This window comes from Rana temporaria, chromosome 7, assembly GCF_905171775.1.
Source record: "Rana temporaria chromosome 7, aRanTem1.1, whole genome shotgun sequence".
Lineage (NCBI taxonomy): Eukaryota > Metazoa > Chordata > Amphibia > Anura > Ranidae > Rana > Rana temporaria.
Window position 1 is genome coordinate 127,400,227 of NC_053495.1, and position 23,181 is coordinate 127,423,407.

Sequence of the window (23,181 nt, forward strand, 5' to 3'; positions counted from 1 at the left end):
GAGAGGACACCATCGAGGCCGCAGACGGACGCCGGACTGGACGATGGACGCTGGGAAGACACCAAAACTGTAAGTAATAAAATCATATAACATTTTTTTTTTACAGGAATTTCGGGGGCAACTTTAGGGGTGCGCGGTATACGCGGGAGCCCGTTATTCCGCGTTAAATACGGTAACTAAGTCTAAGCAGTTTCTAAATGTCAATACAGTTAGGATCTCACAATTGTAACTTTACCATAATATATATATATATGTGCTTAACGAGTGATCATGAATAACTAATACATTGTGAAGATATATAAAGGAAACATTATTTAAAATACATAATACAATAGGCTTAAGCCCTATGGCTTTGTGGCTTATTCTGACATACTATTTAGGTTACACAGACTGTAAGTCTGTACCAACTCCCCTTATCTTATTTATGTCAAAGACAAAAATATATATAATCTGGGATACTGGTATATTTTACTAAGTGTTCAAACCTTTGAATTTATGGTCTGGGATAAAAATACAGATAACAATGTCTATTCGTGAGCTTATGAACTTAGTTGAAACCTTAGAGACAAAATGGCCTCTGTCATGTCAAATATATCTGAATATGAAAAATTATACAATATGCGACATTATATGTATATGAATATAAATTATTTTAACCCCAAATGTTCTGACAACCTATGTATGAATGCATTGATCCATAAACAAAATGTGAATGCACATTTTGAGATAAACTTTATTAAAAGATCTATCAACAGTTATAAGCATGTTGCAACAGGATCAAAGCGCTACATTGAAACAGTTGCTTCAGCAAAAATACAGCAATTGAGCATATAACAATAAAGACAAAAATGATGAGATACATAGTATTGGATGTTAAAAAACGAGTTTCGTGAACCATCACTTATCAGGAGCAAGCGCCAACCATCCATCTAAAAATAACATATGAGTATGCATAGGTACCACTGTATTCTAGGTAGTCATAGTAGAACATTTTGGCCCGGATGAGGGAAAAGGTCAATTAAAGTTACTCACAAACATGGCTACCATCGTGAGCACTAAGCATCGACAGCCAGCAGGCCATCCCAAAGATGTCCACCATGGGAGCTGAGGGGGCCAAAGTCGCTTAATTACTCCATCAACACAGTCAGTGTTTATGGGGAAAGGCCTCCCATAGCGCTATTGTATTCTGCCAGCAAGGGTGCGCAAGGCACGTTCTTGACCAACACGATTTCTGCCAGCGGCAATCGGCCTGCCCATACATGGATCAGAAATCGTCCGGTCTTTGCTGACCCAACTGAATTTCAATCCATGTATGGCCAGCATAAGTCCTTACCATATGAAGAACTTAACCCACAAGTTCTCCTCACAGTGAAGATGAGGGGATGTCCTATTGGTTTTTGCAGTGGTTATAAGCTGGCATTCACTGCTTTCCTGCTTTATGCGCTCAAGGATATATTTGGAGCCACAAAGCAGATCAGTTTTCTTTGCAGCCCTGAAAAAGCTGCTGTCCCAGGGTTCATCACATTCATTCCAGAATGGCTTGCTTTTCAGCCCAGTTATGGCTCCCAAGTGAAATTAAGTGCCGGTTTAAACTGGTGTGGAAATCGCAGCAAATTCTGTGTTTATTCTGCACCGTATTAAAATCTCACCCAGTTCATGCGAATCACTGCGGGGGTGTATATTAAGTCACCCCAAAATCTGTTTTGTGAACACCCATGCAATACGATTCTGGTGTGGGCAAAAAAATGGGTCCTGCAAATTTCTGATGGTACAACAATTCAGGATGCACGGTACCCATCAAAGATTGCTTTGCTTCATCAGGGGGACTTTCTTGTGTCAGTGGATATCAAAGATGCCCACCTAAACCTCTCAATTTTCCAGCATCACCAGTGGTTTCTGCATTTTGTATTAAAGGATTGCTCTTAGTGCTACCATTCGACCTGTCCACAGCCTCCATACTAAGGAGTTAGCCTGGTTCTGGGTTTGTTAACCACTTGCCGTCGCCGCACCGTCATAATACGTCCACAAGGTGGCTCTCCTAGGCGAGAGCACGTAATATGACGTCCTGCCGATTAGCCGCCACTAGGGGCGCACGCGCGCCGCCGGAGGCGCTCGCCCCCGACTCCCGTGCGTGTGCCCGGCGGGCGCGATCGCCGCCGGGCACACGCGATCGCTCGGTACAGAGCGGGGAACGGGAGCTTTGTGTGTAAACACACAGCTCTCGTTCCTGTTAGCAGGGGAAATGCTGATTTTCTGTTCATACAATGTATGAACAGAAGATCAGTGTTTCCCCTAGTGAGGCCACCCCCCCCCCCCCCCCCACAGTAAGAACACACCCAGGCATACTTAACCCCTTCCCCGCCCCCTAGTGTTAACCCCTTCACTGCCAGTGGCATTTTTATAGTAATCTAATGCATTTTTATAGCACTGATCGCTATAAAAATGCCAATGGTCCCAAAAATGTGTCAAAAATGTCCGAAGTGTCCGCCATAATGTCGCAATACCGAAAAAAAAATCGCTGATCGCCGCCATTACTAGTAAAAAAAAATATTAATAAAAATGCCATAAAAATACCCCCTATTTTGTAAACGCTATAACTTTTGCGCAAACCAATCAATAAACGCTTATTGCGATTTTTTTTTTACGAAAAATATGTAGAAGAATACGTATCGGCCTAAACTGAGGAAAAAAAAAGTTTTTTTTTATATATTTTTGGGGGATATTTATTACAGCAAAAAGTAAAAAATATTCATTTTTTTCAAAATTGTCGTTCTATTTTTGTTTATAGCGCAAAAAATAAAAAACGCAGAGGTGATCAAATACCACCAAAAGAAAGCTCTATTTGTGGGAAAAAAAGGACGCCAATTTTGTTTGGGAGCCACGTCGCACGACCGCGCAATTGTCTGTTAAAGCGACGCAGTCCCGAATCGCAAAAAGTACTCTGGTCTTTGGGCAGCAATATGGTCCGGGGGGTAAGTGGTTAAAGACCACTTCCTTCTCAGGAAAATATTGCTCCAGACGTCAAATGTCCATCAGGAATGTACAGGTCTTGGAAAAGTTAGGTGTGGAACCTTCAGAAATTGGCTATTTTTTTTTTTTGCTAGAGCTGGAGAGTGCAAAATAAGGTGCACTTCTACACAGAAACCAATCAGCTTCCAGGTTTTATTGCCAGAGCTTAACCACTTACGGACCGCCCGCTGCAGGAATACGTTGCTACTTTGACAAGAAATACCATTGTTATGGTAGCAGCTAGCTAACATAACCCCAGTTCTCTCTTCAAGAGCAGGAGGTACGCTTTCAGATAAAAGTGGTCTCTGTGGCGGATTCACCGCAAGATCACTTTTATCGGTGGCGGGAGAGGGGTCCGCATATGAAAACGGTGTTCAAACCACACATGTGAGATATCGCCGTGATCATTGGAGCCAGAGCAAGAATTCTAGCCCTGGACCTCCTCTGTAACTCAAAACATGCAACCTGTAGAATTTTTTAAACATTTTTTTTTTAAAACATTTTTTTTAAACAGGGTAAAAATTCCATGAGCAGGCGCAACTTTGAAGCGTGACATGTTGGATATCAATTTACTCAGCGTAACATTATCTTTCACAAAATAAAACAAAATGGGCTAACTTTGCTGTTGTCTTATTTTTCTATTTAAAGTGAATTTTTCCAAGACCGCTGCGCAAATACGGTGTGACAGAGTATTGCAACGACCGCCATTTTATTCTCTAGGGTGTTAGAAAAATATATATAATGTTTGGGGGTTCTAAGTAATTTTCTTGTAAACACCAAATCTCAGAGGCCCTGGACTTGGGTGGTTAAAGTGATGGAAAGTCTTGTTTTTAAAATAAAAATAATAAACATGTTATACTTTTCTGCTCTATGCAATGGTTTTTCACAGAGCAACCCAGATCCTCCTCTTCTCGAGTTCCTCTTCAGCTCTCCTTGCCCCTCCCTCCTGTTCATTGCCCTCACAGCAAGCTGCTTGCTATGGAGGCACCTGAGTTGAGCTGCAGCTCTGTGTGTCTATTCAGACACAAAGCAGCCGTTCGGCCCTGCCCCTTCTCTCTCTCTCCTGATTGGCTAACTGACTTTGACAGCTGCAGGAGCTAATGGCACCACTAATTTGTCTCAGCCAATCAGGAGGGAGAGTCAGGGACACCTGAGGGACTCATAGACATCGCTGGATAGAGATGGCCCCCTGGTTTTGGCCAACAGGGTTTCGCTAGAGCCTTGATGGCTCAGCTGTATGTGGGCCCCTTCCCTGGTTGGTCTGGGTCCCAGAGACTGTGGGGGGCATCGGTGCACACACTTTGTGTTACCACGCGGTTGTGGGCAGGCAAGTACTCTCCCCACCATCCACCTGGCCAGTACTTAGTACGCAGCCCTCCCGCAGATACCCTCACTATGCGGTTGAGCTGCCATCAATTTAGGCTAAGGCTTTGCACCTACTGCGGCGGTTTCTGCACCTGCCATTTTGACTATGAGCATTTACCATTTGCCTCTGTTACTTCCGCCCGCTCTGCCTATGTAGTGGGTAGATGTCTGTAACCGGCATCCTTGCCCTATTGAGGAGGGCAGAGATATGATGGACGGCCATTCAGGCATAAGTTTGCACCAACATGATCAACAGCAACGATCTTCTCCTGCGCACTGGTGTGGTAGTCCAAATTAGAAGAGAACTCTGCGGTCTTGTGTGGATATTACTAAGCAGCCTTGCTGCCCTCTAGGACTGGGGTTGTCCTCAGAACACTGTGAAAAATATATAAAAACAGAGGGCGCACTGGCCATTATCCAACATCAAATTTATTATAAAATAAAATATAACAATTTAGGTATTAAGTGTAGGTAGTAAAATCTCTCGTCAAGACACTAAGTGGCTACAATCTCCTAGCTTTACCAAAGCCTCTAGCCCAAGGAGGACCTCACCAGGTTCCCTGCTTACTGACGCGTTTCGAAGGATGTCCTTCAGAGGCAAACAACTGATCATACAGCCTTTTTAAATACCTTCAGTCTAGCCACCAGTCTCGGAAGGAAGGGTTTCAGCTGGGGGTCAGGGGAGCCCGTCATAGTTTTTTGCACTGTGGCCCTGAAGGTTCTAGATATGCCACTGATACAGGATCTTCTACTCCAGGCGGCGACTGCAACGTCCTGGTCATGAAGAAGTTTTGGGGGTTTTACTCCAACCTGTTTACAGTTCAGAAGAAAAAAAGTTCATCCCACTCTGGACTTCAATTCCCTTAATTGCTTGGTGAGATGCAGAGGTTCAAGATGGAATCACCTTTGTCAATGTAAAAACACTTTATGTTGAAACATTTTTTATTTAGCAAAAAGGAAATATACATACAGAAAACATACATTGCAAATGTCTGATATGGTAGACAGTATGCAGACTACTATCATACAAAGACATCCTGTGACATTACAGGTAAAAACACTTTAGATCCTACATATGTAACGCCATCTCTCTCTCTCTTTCTCTTTCTCTTTCTCTCTTTCTCATGTACTTGCATTCTGTACAGGTTTCTAAAGTTCCTATTTTTTCTCTATATTGTGATCCTTTAGACAAATTGAGGCATTTAAAAAAATAAAATAAAAAAAAGTTGAAGACTTCCTGTTTCTCAGTGGAAAAAGAAAATGGTATTTTTGCACTTACCGTAAAATCTTTTTCTTGGAGTCCATTGAGGGACACAGAGGGGTCATAGCCTGAGATGACCTACAGTTTTTCTTACTCGCACATTACAGGACATGGGCTGAGGTATTCTGGAACCAATAGATTATTATTCCACCTTCAGGGAAATTTGACACTGGCAAGCTTTAAGGACTGCATAGTATACACTTAACATAAAATGTGCCCATCAGCATGCCCCTTATTTTAGGTTAAGGTTCACTCTGATGTGCACATTTTATTTTAAGGGCCACTTTGGGCACATTTTGTCAAGGGGCACACTAATGGGCACAACAAAATGTGCCCATTAGCATGCCCCTTAACATAAATGCACCCATCAGAATGCCCCTTGACATAAAATAAGGGGCATGCTGATGGGCACATTTTATGTTAAAATGGGCACACTGATGGGTACATATGTTACTATCCGCACATATGTTAGTGGGGCACGCTGATGGGCATGTATGTTAAGTGGATATGCTGATGAGGGACACCTGAAGGTTAGGGGCACTCTGATGGAAACACCTGATGTAAGCTGGCACTGTGATGGGGACGCTTGATGTAAAGGGGCACTTTGATGGGGACACCTGTTGTAAGGGAGCACTCTGATCAGCACATATTATGTTAAAGGGGCACGCTGATGGGCACATATTATGTTAAGGGGACACCTGGAGGTTAGGGGCACTCTGATAGGAACACCTGATGTAAGGTGGCACTGTGTGTGCCCATCACACCTGATGTAAAGGGGCACTCTGATGGGCACACCTGATGTGATGGAGACACCAGATGTAAGGGGTCCTTATGAAGATATCTGATGTAAGAGGTCACTCTGACGGGAATACCTGTAAAAGGGGACACTCTGATGGGGACACCTGATATAAGAGGATACTCTGTCGTGGCAACCGATTTTTAAGGGTAGTCTAAAGTAATGAATTACTCTGGTACGGGCACCTGATGTAAGGGAGAACACTATTGGGGACATTTACAGAGTATAAGCAGGGTGTGTGGAGGAAACCGTAAGAAAAACGCCAGAGAGTGCGGCTTGTGCCAAAAAAAGGACAATCTTTCATGGCACAGACTTGTGATTCAGACCTCGGCCGAATTTTTTTTTTTTGTTATCGGACCTCCTTGAATCCTCGGTCTTCCCCATGCTTCAGGTGCATTATTGCCTGCACTTTGCTATTGCTGTGTGACATTTCCAATTCGTAATCCTTCAGTTTGGCCTGTCCACTGAACTTTTTAAGTCTTTACTAAGGTGCTTCATTCCGTCCCAAATGTCCAATATAATTCCAGATCATTACTTCTCAATATTCTGGCAGCATCAGTCTCTGGACTGCTGCATTCATCTGACTTTCAAAACCAAACTTTCCACCAGGCTGACCTGGTAATTAATATGTAAATCCAACATTTCATTGCATTCATGCCTGTTGCACCATGTACTTCTATGAAAAAGTATCCGGTTTTCTATTGTATTCCTTTATGTGAAATACTTGGTATTCTTGCCAGCCCCTTTGCTTTCCTATCAAAACCTGACCACACTAGGCATGAGAGCACAGCATGGTCCGTTTTCTAGCTGTGTTTCTGAATTGCGCCTGCTCTCCTCAAATGATCAGATCTGTCCTGCCCCCACCGCCTTCAAAACCACTCACCGAAAAGACCATTCAGGAAAAGACCAATGAGCTGCTGTTTCTCCTTCCCGAGCTCTTAAGCATCCGAGAACAGAAGGAATGTGAACTATCGCTTATTAAGGGGGGGTAGGCGTTTTTTTAACTCTATACAAATGTTTTTCCTTTGACTCCTATTTAAACTGAATGGGTTGTTTTACAAGGTAATGAATTACACTTACAGTACTTTAACCACTTGCTTACTGGGCACATATACCCCCCTCCTGCCCAGGTGAAATTTCAGCTTCCGGCACTGCGTCGCTTTAACTGACAATTGCGCAGTCGTGCAACGTGGCTCCCAAACAAAATTGATGTGCTTTTTCCCCCCACAAGTAGAGCTTTCTTTTGGTGGAATTTGATCACCTCTGCGTTTTTTATTTTTTGCGCTATAAACAAAAAAAATCGACAATTTTGATAAAAAAAATCAATATTTTTTACTTGTTGCTATAATAAATAGGCCATTTTTTAAAAAAAAACATTTATTTTTTCTCAGTCTAGGCCGATACGTATTCTTCTACATATTTTTGGTAAAAAAAAAAAATCGCAATAAGCGACTGGTTTGCGCAAAAGTTATAGCGCCTACAAAATAGGGGACAGAATTTTTTTTTTTTTTTATTATTATTTTTTTACTAGTAATGGCGGCGATCTGTGATTTTTATTGGGACTGCGACATTATGGCGGACAATTTTGACACATTTTTGGCACCATTCACATTTATACTGCGATCAGTGCTATAAATATGCACTAATTACTGTATAAATGTGACTGGCAGGGAAGGGGTTAACACTAGGGGGTGAGGAAGGGATTAAATGTGTACCCTGCATAGTGTTTCTAACTGTGGGGGAAGGGGACTGACTGGGGGAGGTGACCGATCTGTGTCCCTATGTACAAGGGACACAGATCGGTCTCCTCTCTCCCTGACAGGACGTGGATCTGTGTGTTTACACACACAGATCCACGTCCTTGTCTGTGTAACCGCCAATCGCGGGTGCCTGGCAGACATCGCTGCCGCCAGGCACACGCATTGGCATCTCAGTGATGCGGCGGGCATATAGACGGCTTCCCGGCAATTGGGATCCCTGCTGCGGCCGTACAAAGTCGTACGGCCGGCAGAAAGTGGTTAATATGCCTAGCGCTGGAAACAGGCTAAGCCTTCCTCCAGATTTTCTGGGAGGTTCTCGCGATGAGTGCCCGTCTGTTGAGCTGGAATGGCGTCTTTGGCACTTAAGGTGCAAGGGACTTTGTAGCCAGAAAAATGTTCTGGAGCTCAGAATGATTAGATTGTCCTTTCAATGATGGACCATTTGTCTCCAGGGTTATCTGACCAGGATTCAGTCATTCAATGTGGTGGCTTGCATTAACCATTGGAAGGAACCGGAAGTCTCATGGCTCAAAGAGGAAAAAAAAAGAATTATTGCTGGAAAGTCATGTTCCTCAACCTAATTTTATACCTTTCCGCCTCAAACGCTTTTGTCGCTTGCAGGGTCGAGATGAAAGGGAATTCTGATTAGACGGTCACAGTATTTGGTGCTCATCAGGCTCCTGGCGTATACCCTGTGGGCCCTCCAAGGTCATCCAGATCCTCTGCTTCAAGGATCGATTTATCACGTGCTTCTTGGTCTCTGACTTTAATGGTCTGACTGTTGAAGCCCAGTACCATCAAGGGTTAAATCTCCCCCAAAGCGATTCTCCTCCAGAGGCCTTTTACTTCTTATTCCTTTGTGATGGCCTTGTACACTCCTTAGTGGCTTAGTGAAATCTCAACTTGGTGTTCTCTTTTCTTCCAAAACCTGTGAGCAATTGGTTTAACCCAGGGGCGGCGCCAGGTGGGTGCTTGGGGGTGCTTTAGCTCCCCCAAAATGTCACATAGCAGCTTAATAGCACCCCCATCAGCAGCCAGATATTCACTATTTGTAACCCGGGTCTGCCTACACCAGCGGCGCTTTGGCCCCTCAGCCCACCTCTGTGTGCCCGAAGATCGGCAACTGTGTGCATTGCAGAGCAGCCCTATTCACTTGAATGGGTTGTGTTCATTGGGTGGTAGCACATGCCAAAGGTTCCTGTCATGACAAAAAAACATCAAGACCACAGCATGTGTACACCTCCAGCTGCTGCCTATGCAGCTAAAGGGGTAGCAGTTGGGGGTTGTAAAAATGTCTCCAACTGAAGAATTTTACAGCCCCCTAACTACTAGTGTGAATGAGCCCTAACATTGCTGGTGTGGTGTCACAATAAATCTCAAAATAAGTAAAGTGAACTTTCCCTCTTCCTCCTCATGTTACCAACAAGTTTTTTTTTACTAATCTGATAAATATATATGCCACCAATCAATGTAAAAGCTCATTTGCAGTAAGGGGGCAACAAAATCAGGCATTTGAGCCTTGGGTTTATTGCCACCTGAACCGCAGGTCGTTATCCTTGCAGGACCTGGACTAGCTCTGTGACATAAACCGACAGCGAGCTTTAGCGGAGGGGCAGAGCTGAAACAGTGACGTCCAGAGTGTCATGCACTTTGTGTATTGTCTGTGGTGTAAGCTTATTACTGGTTGGAAGCCTCTGTGGAGACTCTCAAAATTTATAGTTAGGACTACAGAAAATGGGGTGCCTTGATGAGGCTCTGTAGCTTACGCATGTATTTGCTAATGTGTGCTGACTAAACTCCGGCTTTTAGGGCTCTGAGTGCATGATATGTCTGCTAACAGCCTGGGCACCAACGGAAAAGAATATGGGTCTTTATCATTTTTTCTACTTTTTTTTCACTTTTTTTTTTCTGCTTGTCATTTTTTCCCGATCTTTTTTTTTTTTCTCTGGCAGAGAAAAGCCCTTCGCTAGTACGCTCACTGGTACAGTGGGCACGGTCCTGTAATGTGTTGCGTTACGCAGCAAAGTTTCGCCCCACATGCTGCAGTTCACCTCCTGGGATGAATAGAACAACTGACACTGTTCTTTTTTTTTCATCGTTGCTGCCGTCCTATCTGTATTTGTATATGATCTGTTGTTTCACATTGTTTTCTTCACAGGATGGGCATTGTACTCGCCATGTTGACAGTTAAGGGTAAACGCCTGCACCAGTTGGGGACAGGGCAGGGAGGGGGGTTCTATGGGTTTTATTTGTTAGAGACAGAATGTTTCGTTATGTGTATATTTGTTACCGTGATACTTCAGCTATGCTGCTGGTGTGCACTCTCCCTGGGAGATTATCTATATTACTATGTGATTTTAGGGGTGACCTGGATCCTGGATTAAGAGGTCGGCTATTTTTACACTGCTCAAAATGCAGAGAGCTGATGTGGTGGTCCTGGTGGAGACTCATGCTGAGGGATCGGTCCAGAGGGCACTTAGACGCCCGTGGTTGGGATGGGCTTACCATTCTGTCCACACCACACATTCCAGGGGGGGTCTCGATTTTCATCGCTAAGACAACACACTTTGAGCTCCAGGTTTCAGAGATTGACCCGCTGGGTAGATATGTTTTCCTAAAAGCTAAGCTGCATGGGGATACAATGTTATTGCTAGCTTTCTATGTACCACCCCTGTTCCAATCTACTATCCTTATAGCTGGGTTTAACTTTATGGCTCTACACCATGACGTACCCACGATATGGCTAGGTGACTTTAACAATGTGCTAGACCCGTCCCTTGACAGGATGGTGGGGTCCCCCTCCTCCTCGCCTCACCGCCCCATGAGATTTGCGAGACTCCTAGATGACTTTCACGTCGTTGACTCGTGGAGATTCAGGAATCCTGCATCCAGGGCGTATTCCTGCTTCTCCGCCTCCCATCACACAATGTCCCGCATAAGGAAAAATTAAGTTGCGCTAACAATATGTGATAATAAGTTATTAAGTGAATAATAATAAATAAATATAATTGATATAAATCGTGTCCAAGGTCCAATGGACAAAAAATTCATACAAAAAAACGTGATAAAAGTTCAACTCAGGTGAATAAAATGATGAGTGACTGGCAAACACAAATCCTCCACCAGTGTGATAGATGAATATGATTATGCGCTTACCAGAAGGGCAAGCAAACAGGGCTTGCAGCTGGAACCCCCAGCTAGGGTCTTTATCCGGAGCTGCTACCAATGATCTGGATGGTATTCCTCCAATAGATAGATAGGATCAAGGTCCAGGATACATGAAAGAAAATATGTCTCATATGGTGATGTACCGCAAATGAATCCAATAAAGGCACACCAAAGGAAAGCCACCACCAATAGGTATCACCAAGTAAGGGGGGACTCTTACCAGATATATGAAAACAGAGCGCTTGTGGCCAAACCCAGCCAGGGCCTTTAAAAGATTGCCTCCAATTCACCAGCTAAAGAAAGAGTACTCTCACAAGCAGCCACAGCGGAGTATATCACCAAAAGAAAATGAAGATCCACATAGTGATGTACCGTAGATAAAATGTTTAATAAAACAAAAGATGCACTTACATAAAAGTCGATCAATATCAGCATAAAAGTTTTGAGCCGGCCGGCTACTACGAACGCCCGTCCTTCGGGACCTAGACGCAGCACGTCAAAGCGTGGAGGAGACGCTTTGACGTGCTGCGTCTAGGTCCCGAAGGACGGGCGTTCGTAGTAGCCGGCCGGCTCAAAACTTTTATGCTGATATTGATCGACTTTTATGTAAGTGCATCTTTTGTTTTATTAAACATTTTATCTACGGTACATCACTATGTGGATCTTCATTTTCTTTTGGTGATATACTCCGCTGTGGCTGCTTGTGAGAGTACTCTTTCTTTAGCTGGTGAATTGGAGGCAATCTTTTAAAGGCCCTGGCTGGGTTTGGCCACAAGCGCTCTGTTTTCATATATCTGGTAAGAGTCCCCCCTTACTTGGTGATACCTATTGGTGGTGGCTTTCCTTTGGTGTGCCTTTATTGGATTCATTTGCGGTACATCACCATATGAGACATATTTTCTTTCATGTATCCTGGACCTTGATCCTATCTATCTATTGGAGGAATACCATCCAGATCATTGGTAGCAGCTCCGGATAAAGACCCTAGCTGGGGGTTCCAGCTGCAAGCCCTGTTTGCTTGCCCTTCTGGTAAGCGCATAATCATATTCATCTATCACACTGGTGGAGGATTTGTGTTTGCCAGTCACTCATCATTTTATTCACCTGAGTTGAACTTTTATCACGTTTTTTTTGTATGAATTTTTTGTCCATTGGACCTTGGACACGATTTATATCAATTATATTTATTTATTATTATTCACTTAATAACTTATTATCACATATTGTTAGCGCAACTTAATTTTTCCTTCTGTCTATTTATTGTGTGTATATCACAATTTTTGTTGCAGCTTTTTTTATTATTTTTTAATGTTTATTTAGTTAGGTAGCGCAGTTTCACATTTTTTCCTATCTACAATGTCCCGCATAGACCGCATACTCATGTCTAAATCACTTCTCCCTAGATTGACAGGTGCGGGATTCTCCCCCAGATCGCTCTCTCTACCCCATGCCCGCCACCCTCTTGGAAGCTAAATCCTTTCTGGCTGACCTTGTTTCCGGAGGATGATGACCTTGCCACTGACTGGGAACAATACTTTGAGACCAACATTGACTCTGCTTCACCACATATAGTCTGGGAATCATGCGCGCATGACACTCACAGCCCGCATTAACAACCTGAAAAGGACCTCTGCTGAGGCTCTGGACAAAGCTACAGAACTCTTTATCACGACAGAAAGGGCATTTTTGGAGGATCCCACAGCTGATAAGGCTGCCAATCTTAAGCTATGTAGTAGGACAGTAGACCAGCTACTTTGGAAGAAATCTAAGCGCAAACTCTTTTTTTCATAGACAAAAGTCATATGAACATGGAGAGAGGGCCGGGAAGTTGTTGGCCTACCTGGTGCACTGCGAGGAGAGACCTCCAGTAGTGATTTCACTCCTCTCTCCTGACGGTGCACTTGTGACAAAGCCTATACGGGTTGCGTCACTGTTCCGAGACTTCTTTGCTAATTTATACACCATTGTAGCTCCAGATGATGACTCCCTGATGGAGACTTTCCTTACAGGCTTACCCATTCCTCGGCTAACGGAGGAACAGACCAGAGACCTAGAAGCGCCATTGACATGGGAGGAGATCTCCAGGGCAATAGCGGCGCCCCCCAGTTCTAAGACCCCAGGCTCGGACGGCCTACCTGCGGAGTTTTACTCTACTTACTCAGACGTATTGGTCCCCAGGCTCCTTGCATTATATGCCTCCATATTTGAAAGTTTCGAACTCCCGACCTCTATGAGGGAGGCCAATATAGTGTTAATTCCAAAACCTGGTAAGGACCACACCTCCCGTAATCTTATCGCCCCATCTCACTGCTTCAGGTGGACGTCAAGATACTTGCAAAAGTGCTTGCTCTCCGCCTGAACACAGTAATTCTGACCTTGATACATAGAGACCAGGCCGGATTTATGCCGGGCCGGAACACCTCTTTTAATTTGAGGAGATTGTTCATTAACCTTCAGACGACGCATGACAATCCGGGATCCAGGGTGATCGTAGCCTTGGACACCGCCAAGGCCTTCGATTCGGTTGAGTGGAGGTACCTATGGACTTGTTTGGATAGGTTTGGTCTCGGCCCTAGGTTCATAAAATGGGTGCAGCTTCTCTACCAGACTCCAGTGGCCAGGGCTCTGGCCAATGGATGGCCATCGGAACAGTTTCCCCTATCTAGGGGCACGAGACAGGGGTGCCCCCTGTCGCCACTGCTTTATGCTCTGGTGGCAGAACCCCTCGCAATAGCCATACGGTCGCATCCAGAGATAGAGGGACTGCAGAGAGGAGGGGTGGTGGAAAAAATCAGCACCTACGCGGACGACCCTTTTATACTTAGATGACTCAGGTGAATCCCTGCCTTTAGCATTAGACTTAATAGAGCGCTTTGGTGCCTTTTCTGGCCTCCGGATTAATTGGGACAAGTCCCAGATTCTCCCCCTTGACCACTTCCCACCACCTCGCGACAGGGCACTACTACCCCTTCAAAAGGTAGATATCAAGTACTTGGGCATCCGGACCACCCGCGACCCTGCGGACTATGTCCCACTCAATATCACGCCACTATATGACATGTTGAAGCAAAAGACACAGGTGTGGGCCCGCCTCCCACTGGGAGTGATGGGTTGCATAAACCTTGTGAAAATGGTCCTGCTGCCTAAGATGCTGTACATGATATGGCACTCCCTGGTGTACCTGGTGCTCAGGCATTTCAAAATACTGAAAGCCTTCGATAAACCATTTATCTGGGGGAAAACTAGACACAAACTTCTGTGGCATCGGTTAAAGAACCCGTCAGACCTGGCTGGCGCAGCGTTACCTGACTTCAATGCCTACTACCTTGCTGCCCAGCTGTCGCAGATATTTCATATTGACAAGGTAGACAGGGACAGATTTCTCCACTTTCTATGCCCACGATGGATGTGGCCGATATTGGACCCGTTCCTGCATGAAACGCTCTTTGCGGCACGAAAAGTCATAGCCAGGGTCTGGATGAGGCCCAATTCACCAGAGTTTTCGCAATGGTTAGCGGAGGTCAATAATGTATTGCCCTATAAGAAACTGGTCTACTCCCATAGGGGGTGACCCTCAAAGTACAACAAGATATGGGACAGGTGGCTCAGGGAATCTGCAACCTGTGCTTGATCAGGACTGGTCATAATGCGGCCTTTGGGTCTTCTTGGTTCTCCTGCGGTTTATCTACACCAGGAAGGAGATTGTATGTCGCAGTGCAACATGTACACTATATGGATACGACCAATTGTTCACGGTACCAACAACTTAGTCTCCAATTAATGCATACAATAATGGAGAATGTTGTTTCATGCCTTTATTGAGAGATACTGATTGATATGCACAATGTTTGTCAAGAATGCCTGCTGTATGTATTTTTTCTTTTTGCTCAATAAAAGCATTTGTTTAAAAAAAAAATATATATATATATAATATATATGTGTGTGTGTGTGTGTATATATATATATATATATATATATACAAGACTGCTTGACTTTAGGAATTGAAGTTTTGATATGTAGTGTTGGTTTCAAGTCTGCTGACTAGATATCTGTTCATCTACAGGTTATATTTCACCCATAACCCCAGAAGAAGAAAAGCCAGAAAACGAGAACGTAATAGTATTTCAAGAACCATTAAGTGATGATAAGGCAACAAAAGGGAACAGCCCGCTTATAGGATTTCAGAAGTTACAGATTCCTAGGCGCTCAACAACAGTAGCTCTTGGCCCGGCAGCTCGCTTGGCTGCCTTTCCTAGCAATTTGTTGAACTGGCTTTCTACTTCCACCAAGACATAACTGATCGAACCTGCATAGGATGCAGCTCAGTGCTTCTCAAAAAACAAACGTGCATGATTGGCAATTAGCCATCACCTGTTTTTGCTTCTTAAGTTGGCTTTTCTTCATCTTTTTGTGTGTTTATTTTATTATTATTCTGCACCTTCAGAAAGCATTTGTCTCTTTATGTAAAGCTAGTTGTTCCCATTAGAGAAAGTGCTTAAGTCTTTGGATATAAAAAATAAGAGAGTGCCTAAGACTAATTGTTCAATGTACAATTTTTTCGTTTATGAATGTGGAGCATATGATTAGATCACATTACTGTGTGCCATGTCTTCTATCTAGCTAGAGCATTCTTCATTCAGCGCTAGGCAGCAGAATGGAAAACTTGTGAACAGGTGTATATGAAAGGCCTAAAGCATCACATACATATGATGTCAGTCAGATTGTGTGTATGCTTATGAAGAGTTAAAGCAAACCATGCCTTTGTTTGTGCTTTCCCATCAAACACTATCTGTGCATAGAAGTTGTTGTAAGCACTTTATTGATCCCTCTCTCATCTCATGTCTCATTAGATATCCCCTAGGTAGCAGCTGTGAAATATAGTAAAAGTGCAGTTTACTTTCTCTTCCTTCATCCCTCCTTTCCAAACTAGCTGGAATTTTATTTTTTCTATATGCGAAGGGAAAAAATAATAGGATGTAATTGTATTTAGACAGACATGGTAAGACTTTGCTTTACCTTCGAAAAGCTGATTTTCAGTCTGCGTTTCTACAGCTGCTACGTAGGTATTGCTATAATGCTTTTATATGAAAGGGAGCAATGGAAACCTTACAACAGCCTTTGGTACAGGCACTGCTAGATGGAAAAACAGAAAAAAGAGACACTTTGTAAAGACACTGTCGTCTTGCTCAGTCAGGGTAAGGTGACAATGTCTGTGTAAAATCCACTCTTTGACCACTTTATATTTACATATATTATTTACTTATTACCTTGCAGCACTTCCTCACTTCTCCATCTGTGGTCGCCACTGCCGAATACCCGGTACTTCTGGGTATTGGGGAGCATGTCGCCTTCTCCAATGATTCAGTGCACAGGCCTAGCGGAAGGGGTGATGTCACTGTTCTTCTGAGCTCTGACACCAGATATTTTGAGTGGTGAGTAAAAAGTGGTCAGGGGTAAGCTGTGCACAGACACTGTCACTTTGTCTTTAGCAAGGTGATCGTTCCTCTAAGTTTAATTTCTGCTGCGCAGTGCAGTCTGAAGTAAAGCTGTCCAAGAGATAACAGTTCCAGTATTTTATGTTTTAAATATATATTTTTTTACTATTCTTCATCATAACGGTGCACAGAACTAACCGTGAAATGATATACCCAGAACCAGTCACAATCCATCATGTACTAGTTTTGGTTTATTAAAGTCAAGTGTGAGTGGTTGCTATGTTTCTGCAATTAGCCCTTTGTCCTGTTTATTGAATTAACCTGTAATGTTTAGAATACAAACAAAATTTTGTTAGCCTGTTGTAAGATCGCTTTAAAACTATTTTGAAGTAATAAAAATACACCTGAGAAGACCTATTTAACTATTCTAGTTCATTTAGAAGATGTTGCAATTGAGATATCTCAGAAACTGGTATGTCAAACTTTGCAATGGGGTTTTGCCGTTGCTTGAAAAGGGATAAGTATAAGTGAAAAACAATGCCATATTAATAAAGCAGTAGTATTCTCCAATGTTTTTGCTTTAAATATTAGGCAATTTCTGATTATTAGTTGTAATGTTAAAATGCTGCGATTTATAAAAAATTAGACGGATTGCCTGGCACCCTGAATTGGTGCTGCCTTTCAAACTCTTGCAGCAGAACCGGTAGTTGATACTAGCCCTTTACCCTAAGCATCGTACACAGATAAGATGTGGAGGTAAAACGAAAGGAATCATTGTATTGAAGAGAAATACAGGTTTCTATATACTTCAAAAATAGGGGCAGTCACCACATGAACAATAAATACAAATATTACACATTGGGGGAAGCCAGCCTGACTGCAGTACACACGGGCTGAATTTCGGACGGTTTCCATTGAAATTGACCGATGCCGCCTGACAATCGACCAATGTGTACTAGGCTTATAGCAGTAAACGCTTAAAACCTTAATAAACAGATTACACATACAGTGGGGGGAAAATATTTGATCCCCTGCAGATTTTGCCCACTTACAAAGAATTGAAGGGTCTATAATTTTTATCATGGATGTATTTTAAATGAGAGACAATATCAACCAAAAATCAAGAAAAATAAATACATTATACAAATGTTATAAATTGAGTTGCAGTTCAGTGATTAAAATAAGTATTTGATCCCCTACCAACCAGCAATAATTTTGGCTCCCACAGACTGGCTACAGTATGTGCTCATGTGGTACAAAGATTAGTCCTGTCCATTTAAGAAGGTGCTTCTAATGACAAATCGTTATGCGTATAAAAGACACCTGTCCACAGAATCTCTTTCATTTAAACCTCACCATCATGGGCACGACCAAAGAACTGTCAAAGGATGTCGGGGATAAGATTGTAGACTTGCATAAGGCTGGAATGGGCTACAAGACCATCAGTAAGAAAATATTTGATTCCCTGCAGATTTTACCCACTTACAAAGAAATGAAGGCCCAGATTCTCAAAGGACTTATGACGGCGTAGCGCCATGTACGCCGTCGTAAGTCCGAATGAGAGCCGTCGTATCTATGCGGCTGATTCTTGGAATCAGTTACGCATAAATTCGGCTGAGCTACGAGCGGCGTAAGTCTCTTACACCGTCGTATCTTAGTTGCATATTTACGCTGGCCGCTAGGTGGCGCTTCCGTTGATTTCCGCGTCAAAGTTACCCCTCATAAAGCAGGGGTAAGTCATGTTAGGTATGGACGTCGGAAACGTACGAACAGCGTCGTGTTTTACGTCGTTTGCGTAAGTCGTCCGTGAATGGGGCTGGACATAAGTTGCATTCACGTCAACTATGCATTGAGCGAGCGTAATTTAATTTGAAAATTCGACGTGATACTGAGCATGCACCGTTCGAAAAAAAACGTAATTTACGTGGGGTCATGATTAGTGTACATAAAACACACCCCCCTGTTCCTCATTTGATTTAGGCGCGCTTACGCCGGCACATTTACGCTACGCCGCCGTAACTTAAGACACAAGTGCTTTGTGAATACAGCACTTGCCTCTCTAAGTTGCGGCGGCGTAGCGCAACTACGATACGCTACGCCCGCCCACATTTACGCCGCCCTACGAGAATCTGGGCCTAAGGGTCTATAATTTTTATCATAGGTGTATTTTAAATGATAGAGACAGAATATCAACCAAAAATCCAGAAAAACATCAGGTACAAGTGTTATAAATTGAGTTGCAGTTCAGTTAGTAAAAAAAGTTTTTGTTTCCCAAGCAAAACAGGACTTAGTGCTTGGTGAAGAAACGCTTGTTGGCAAGCACGTAAGACGTTCCTTGTAGTTAGTGACCAGGTTTGCACACATCTCTAGAAGGATTTTGGTAAAAACTTCTTACAGATCTTCTCTAAATCCTTAAGGTGTCTTGGCTGTCGCTTGGCAATGCAAAGTTTCAGATCCTTCCATACATTTTCTATAGGATTAAGGTGTGGAGACTGACTGACTAGGCCAGTGATGAAGGAATTCATTTATGTTGTTTGACTTTGCTTGATTTGGGTCTCTTCTTGGGGGAAGCTGGAGGGTGGATTTGTTCATTCAGAACTTCTTTGGCAGCTGGGGTTTCTGGGAATTAAAAAAAAAGGTTGCCATCATATCTGAGCTGAACAAAAGCTACAGGAAAACAAGATGTTAGATACAGTATATATACACATTTTGGCTAAAGATCAAAAGCAGGCTAATGAACTGGTCTTGTTGGCAATATCAACCAGTCAACTTAATTACTCATAAATGCTGGCATTCAAAGTTCTCACAAAAAAATGTTGTGTATATATAAAATAATATGCAAAGAATGACAAATATGTTTTTATTACAAATCATGTGAGCAGACTGCAGTTTCTCTTTAAGGCCCCTTTCACACGATCAGACCGTTCAGGTCCGCCTGTCAGTTTTGACATGTCTGCTGACATCTGATTCGCAAAAATCAGACGGATGGCGATACGTCACCATCTGTCCATATTGGATCGGGTGAGATCTGATGAAAAGGACATTCTGTCCGTTTTCATCAGATCTCCCCATAGGAGACAGGAGCGCTGCACAAAGCCCCTCCCCACTCAGTGAGCAACGAGGGACTTGTCATCCACCGGCTCAGCAGAGAGATCTGAGCTGGCGGACTCCGTAGCAACAGAGTCCGCCTGTGTGGAAGAGGGCTAAGTGATGATTTCCAGCATTGGTGTGTCAGTGTCTGCAAAAAATAACCCAGAGTATGGGTGCCAGTGACTGCAATAAACCCCCGCCAACATTATTGCCAGTTTAGGAAAGAAAAAACAGCACCTCCAATGACTACTGCTCTGTGGGGTGGAGTGAAACGCATTGGGGGCTTGGCCTGGTAGGACCCCCAGGTTGTCTCTCTCATACCACCAAAGGGACTCCATGGATGTGTGGCACCAGTGATCTTTCCTATCTTCCATCTGCATTGGTGCCAGTTGAAGCCGTCACGGCCGTGGTGCCCACACTATGAATGGAAGGGGGGGGGGGCAGAGCTCTGGGCGGCCGCGTCGCTGGATCGTGGAGCAGGTAAGTGTCTGTTTATTAAAGTCAGCAGCTACACTTTTTGTAGCTGTTGACTTTTAATAAACACTAAAAGACTGGAACTCCCCTTTAAGCACTCCCTGCATTGGTGGTCAGTGGTGTTATATTACTTAAACCCTCATAAACCAAGGAAAATGAAATTAGTACAAATGTTTTAAATAAAGCATACATTTAGACTTGTATCTGATATAGTAGTAGTTTGGTGTGCAAACATAGGTGGAACAGATGCTGATAAAGCAGCGGGAAAATCTTAGGGCAGCTTTGACAGCAAAGGCAGCTTGCCTGTGTATAAACCAGTCCTGGTGGCTTGATAAGCTGACAGAAGGAATCCATATGGAATGCAGAGTGGTTAGAGTAGGGAAAATTTATTTTATCCCCTCCAAATTGCTCATAAGCTTATATAGATGGATCTGACGAAACAGCTGACACTGTGAAACGCGTTATCCGATTGGCTGGCCTGGACTTCCACGTCACTTCCGGTGCGTCGACGGCACGCTGCGCCCCGCAGTGGAACGCACGCCGCATCTCAACGTCTCTTCCGGTTTCCTGATCCCTGTGTGCGAAACATCTTCAGCGTGCAGCTGCCCTGGATATGGATCCCCATAGATGACGACACCATAATGACTCCAGGCTTGCATCTCATTCATTGCCTGTGTTATTTCTCCTTTTGTGAGTAGCCATTCTATTGTCTTTTTTATTTATTTAATAAATTATGGCTCACTGCACTTAGATTGGCGCATCTTACCTTTTTGTTTCTTTGATTCCTTCAGAAGTCTGCTTCTGCTTCAGGTGCTGCCGCCAAGTGCCCCCTACAGCCACCACCATATATTGACAACCAGGACTTTTTTGGACATTAGCCCTCATCTTTTTAGATGGACTTTATTTGATAATTTTTACACCTTTTTTGTTATATTATTTTATTGTATGCTTTATTAGATCGTGCGCCATATACCATTTTCATAAGCTTATATACCCTGGCAGAATTTATGATTTCTTGACCATTTTTCAGAGAATATAAATAACACAAAAACTTTTCATTCACTCATGGTTAATGTTTGGCTGAAGCCATTTATTATTAATCAACTGTGTTTTATGCTTTTTAAATCATAATGACAACAGAAACTTTCCAAATTACCAAGAAGTTTAAATACCCCCATTCTTAATACCAATGACATCTTTAAGTCATTTGTGGATGAGGCTCTTTATCTTAGATGGTAAAGTTGCCCATTCCTCTTGGCAAAAAGCCTCCAGTTGCTGTAAATTCTTGGGCTGTCTTGCATGAACTGCACATTTTGAGATCTCCCCAGAGTGGCTCAATAATATTGAGGTCAGGAGACTGAGATGGCCACTCCAGAACCTTCACTTTATTGTGCTGTAGCCAATGACAGGTCAACTTGGCCTTGTGTTTTGGATCATTGTCATGTTGGAACAAAGAAAAAAATGGTTGGAACCCCTAGGGGGTATTATAGACAGACCAAAAGATAGTGTAAAAAAATAGGATTTTTGTACTCACCGTAAAATCCCTTTCTCTGAAGTCTATGGATAGACACAGCTCCTTATAATCTTTACTTGTGGGTCATGTTCCATCTATTAGGAGAGGACTAGGTAGACATGTTAGATATTTAAAAACATGTAACTTTAGCAAAGTTGAACAGCTGCGCCCAGGGGGTGGTCCCTCTGGTCATAACCCCTCACCCCAGGGGTGGGTGCTCTGTTCGTCCATGGACTTCAGAGAAAAGGATTTTACGGTGAGTACAAAAATCCTATTTTCTCTTTCGTCCATGGATGGACACAGCTCCTTATAATCTTGACTTGTGGGACGACCCCCAAGCAGTGTCAAAAAAACAAGGGGTGGTAACAGCAATTAACAAACTTCACCCCAAACAACCAGAGCTCCTCAATGGAGGAGATGCAACCTTAAACAGCCGCCTGTAAAACCTTGCGGCCGAAACAAGCATCCGAAGATGCACTCACATCACCCTTGTAAATGAAATGAAGGCGTGAGCGGACGACCAGGTCACCGCCGTACATAACTAAGAAGCATGATCCCGGAAAGCCCAGGAGGCACCAATCCCCCTGGTCGAATGCGCCGTGACAGAAAAGGGAGGCGCCTGCCCCTTCCGGCAATAAGCCTGAATCACGATCTGTCTAAATGGTGGCCGATGAGACCGCCAGGCCTTTGGACCAGTCACTGACGCAAACGGTGAGTCTGACCTCCGAAACTGAGCTGTAGTAGACAGATACATACAACCTCTTTGGGATGCGACGGCCGAGGACACAAGGACGGAAGTACAGTGTCCTCATTCAGATGAAAAACCGAAACCACCTTTGGAAGAAACGAAGACTGCGGGCGTAGCACCGCTGTATCCTTATGGAGGATCAAGTATGGGGACTTGCAAGACAAGGCCGCCAACTCAGAAACCCTTCTGACAGATGTAATGGCCATCAGAAAAGCAACTTTCTGAGAGAGCTTCAAAAGAGGATCTCGCTGATGTTCTCAAAGGGAGGTTTCTGAAGTACAGAGCGCACCAGATTCAAGTCCCACAGAGGCAGTGGTGGACGAACCGGAGGAGCCACATGTCAGACCCCTTGCACAAACATACTCACTAGTGATGAGCCACCAACGGTCGTCGAAAGAAAACAGCAAAAGCTGAAATCTGCCCCTTAATGGTGCTTAAGACAAGTTTCTGATCACTCCACGCTGTAAAGAGAAGGATCCTGGAAACCGAATATGCCGTGGACGCCACATCTCCTCACACATAGAGATGTAGGCCTTCCATGTGCAATGAGAAATCTTCAGAG

At 43.6% G+C, this 23,181-nt stretch overlaps 2 protein-coding genes across 3 annotated transcripts in view; one reads left to right on the top strand and one right to left on the bottom strand.

Annotated features, from left to right (window-relative positions):
• Positions 1–17,211, top strand: part of TDRD5 (tudor domain containing 5) — a 336,334-nt gene extending 319,123 nt beyond the window's left edge. The window contains exon 16 of the mRNA XM_040359954.1: positions 15,423–17,211. Within this exon, the coding sequence (XP_040215888.1) occupies positions 15,423–15,655 (233 nt within the window). The 3' untranslated portion in view covers positions 15,656–17,211. The remainder of the gene's footprint in view (positions 1–15,422) is intronic.
• A 1,813-nt stretch (positions 17,212–19,024) lies between these two features.
• AXDND1 (axonemal dynein light chain domain containing 1) overlaps positions 19,025–23,181 on the bottom strand; it is a 147,199-nt gene continuing 143,042 nt past the window's right edge. For both annotated transcript variants that reach the window (XM_040359958.1, XM_040359957.1), the window contains one exon: positions 19,025–19,413. In XM_040359958.1, the coding sequence (XP_040215892.1) occupies positions 19,316–19,413 (98 nt within the window). In that variant the 3' untranslated portion in view covers positions 19,025–19,315. The remainder of the gene's footprint in view (positions 19,414–23,181) is intronic.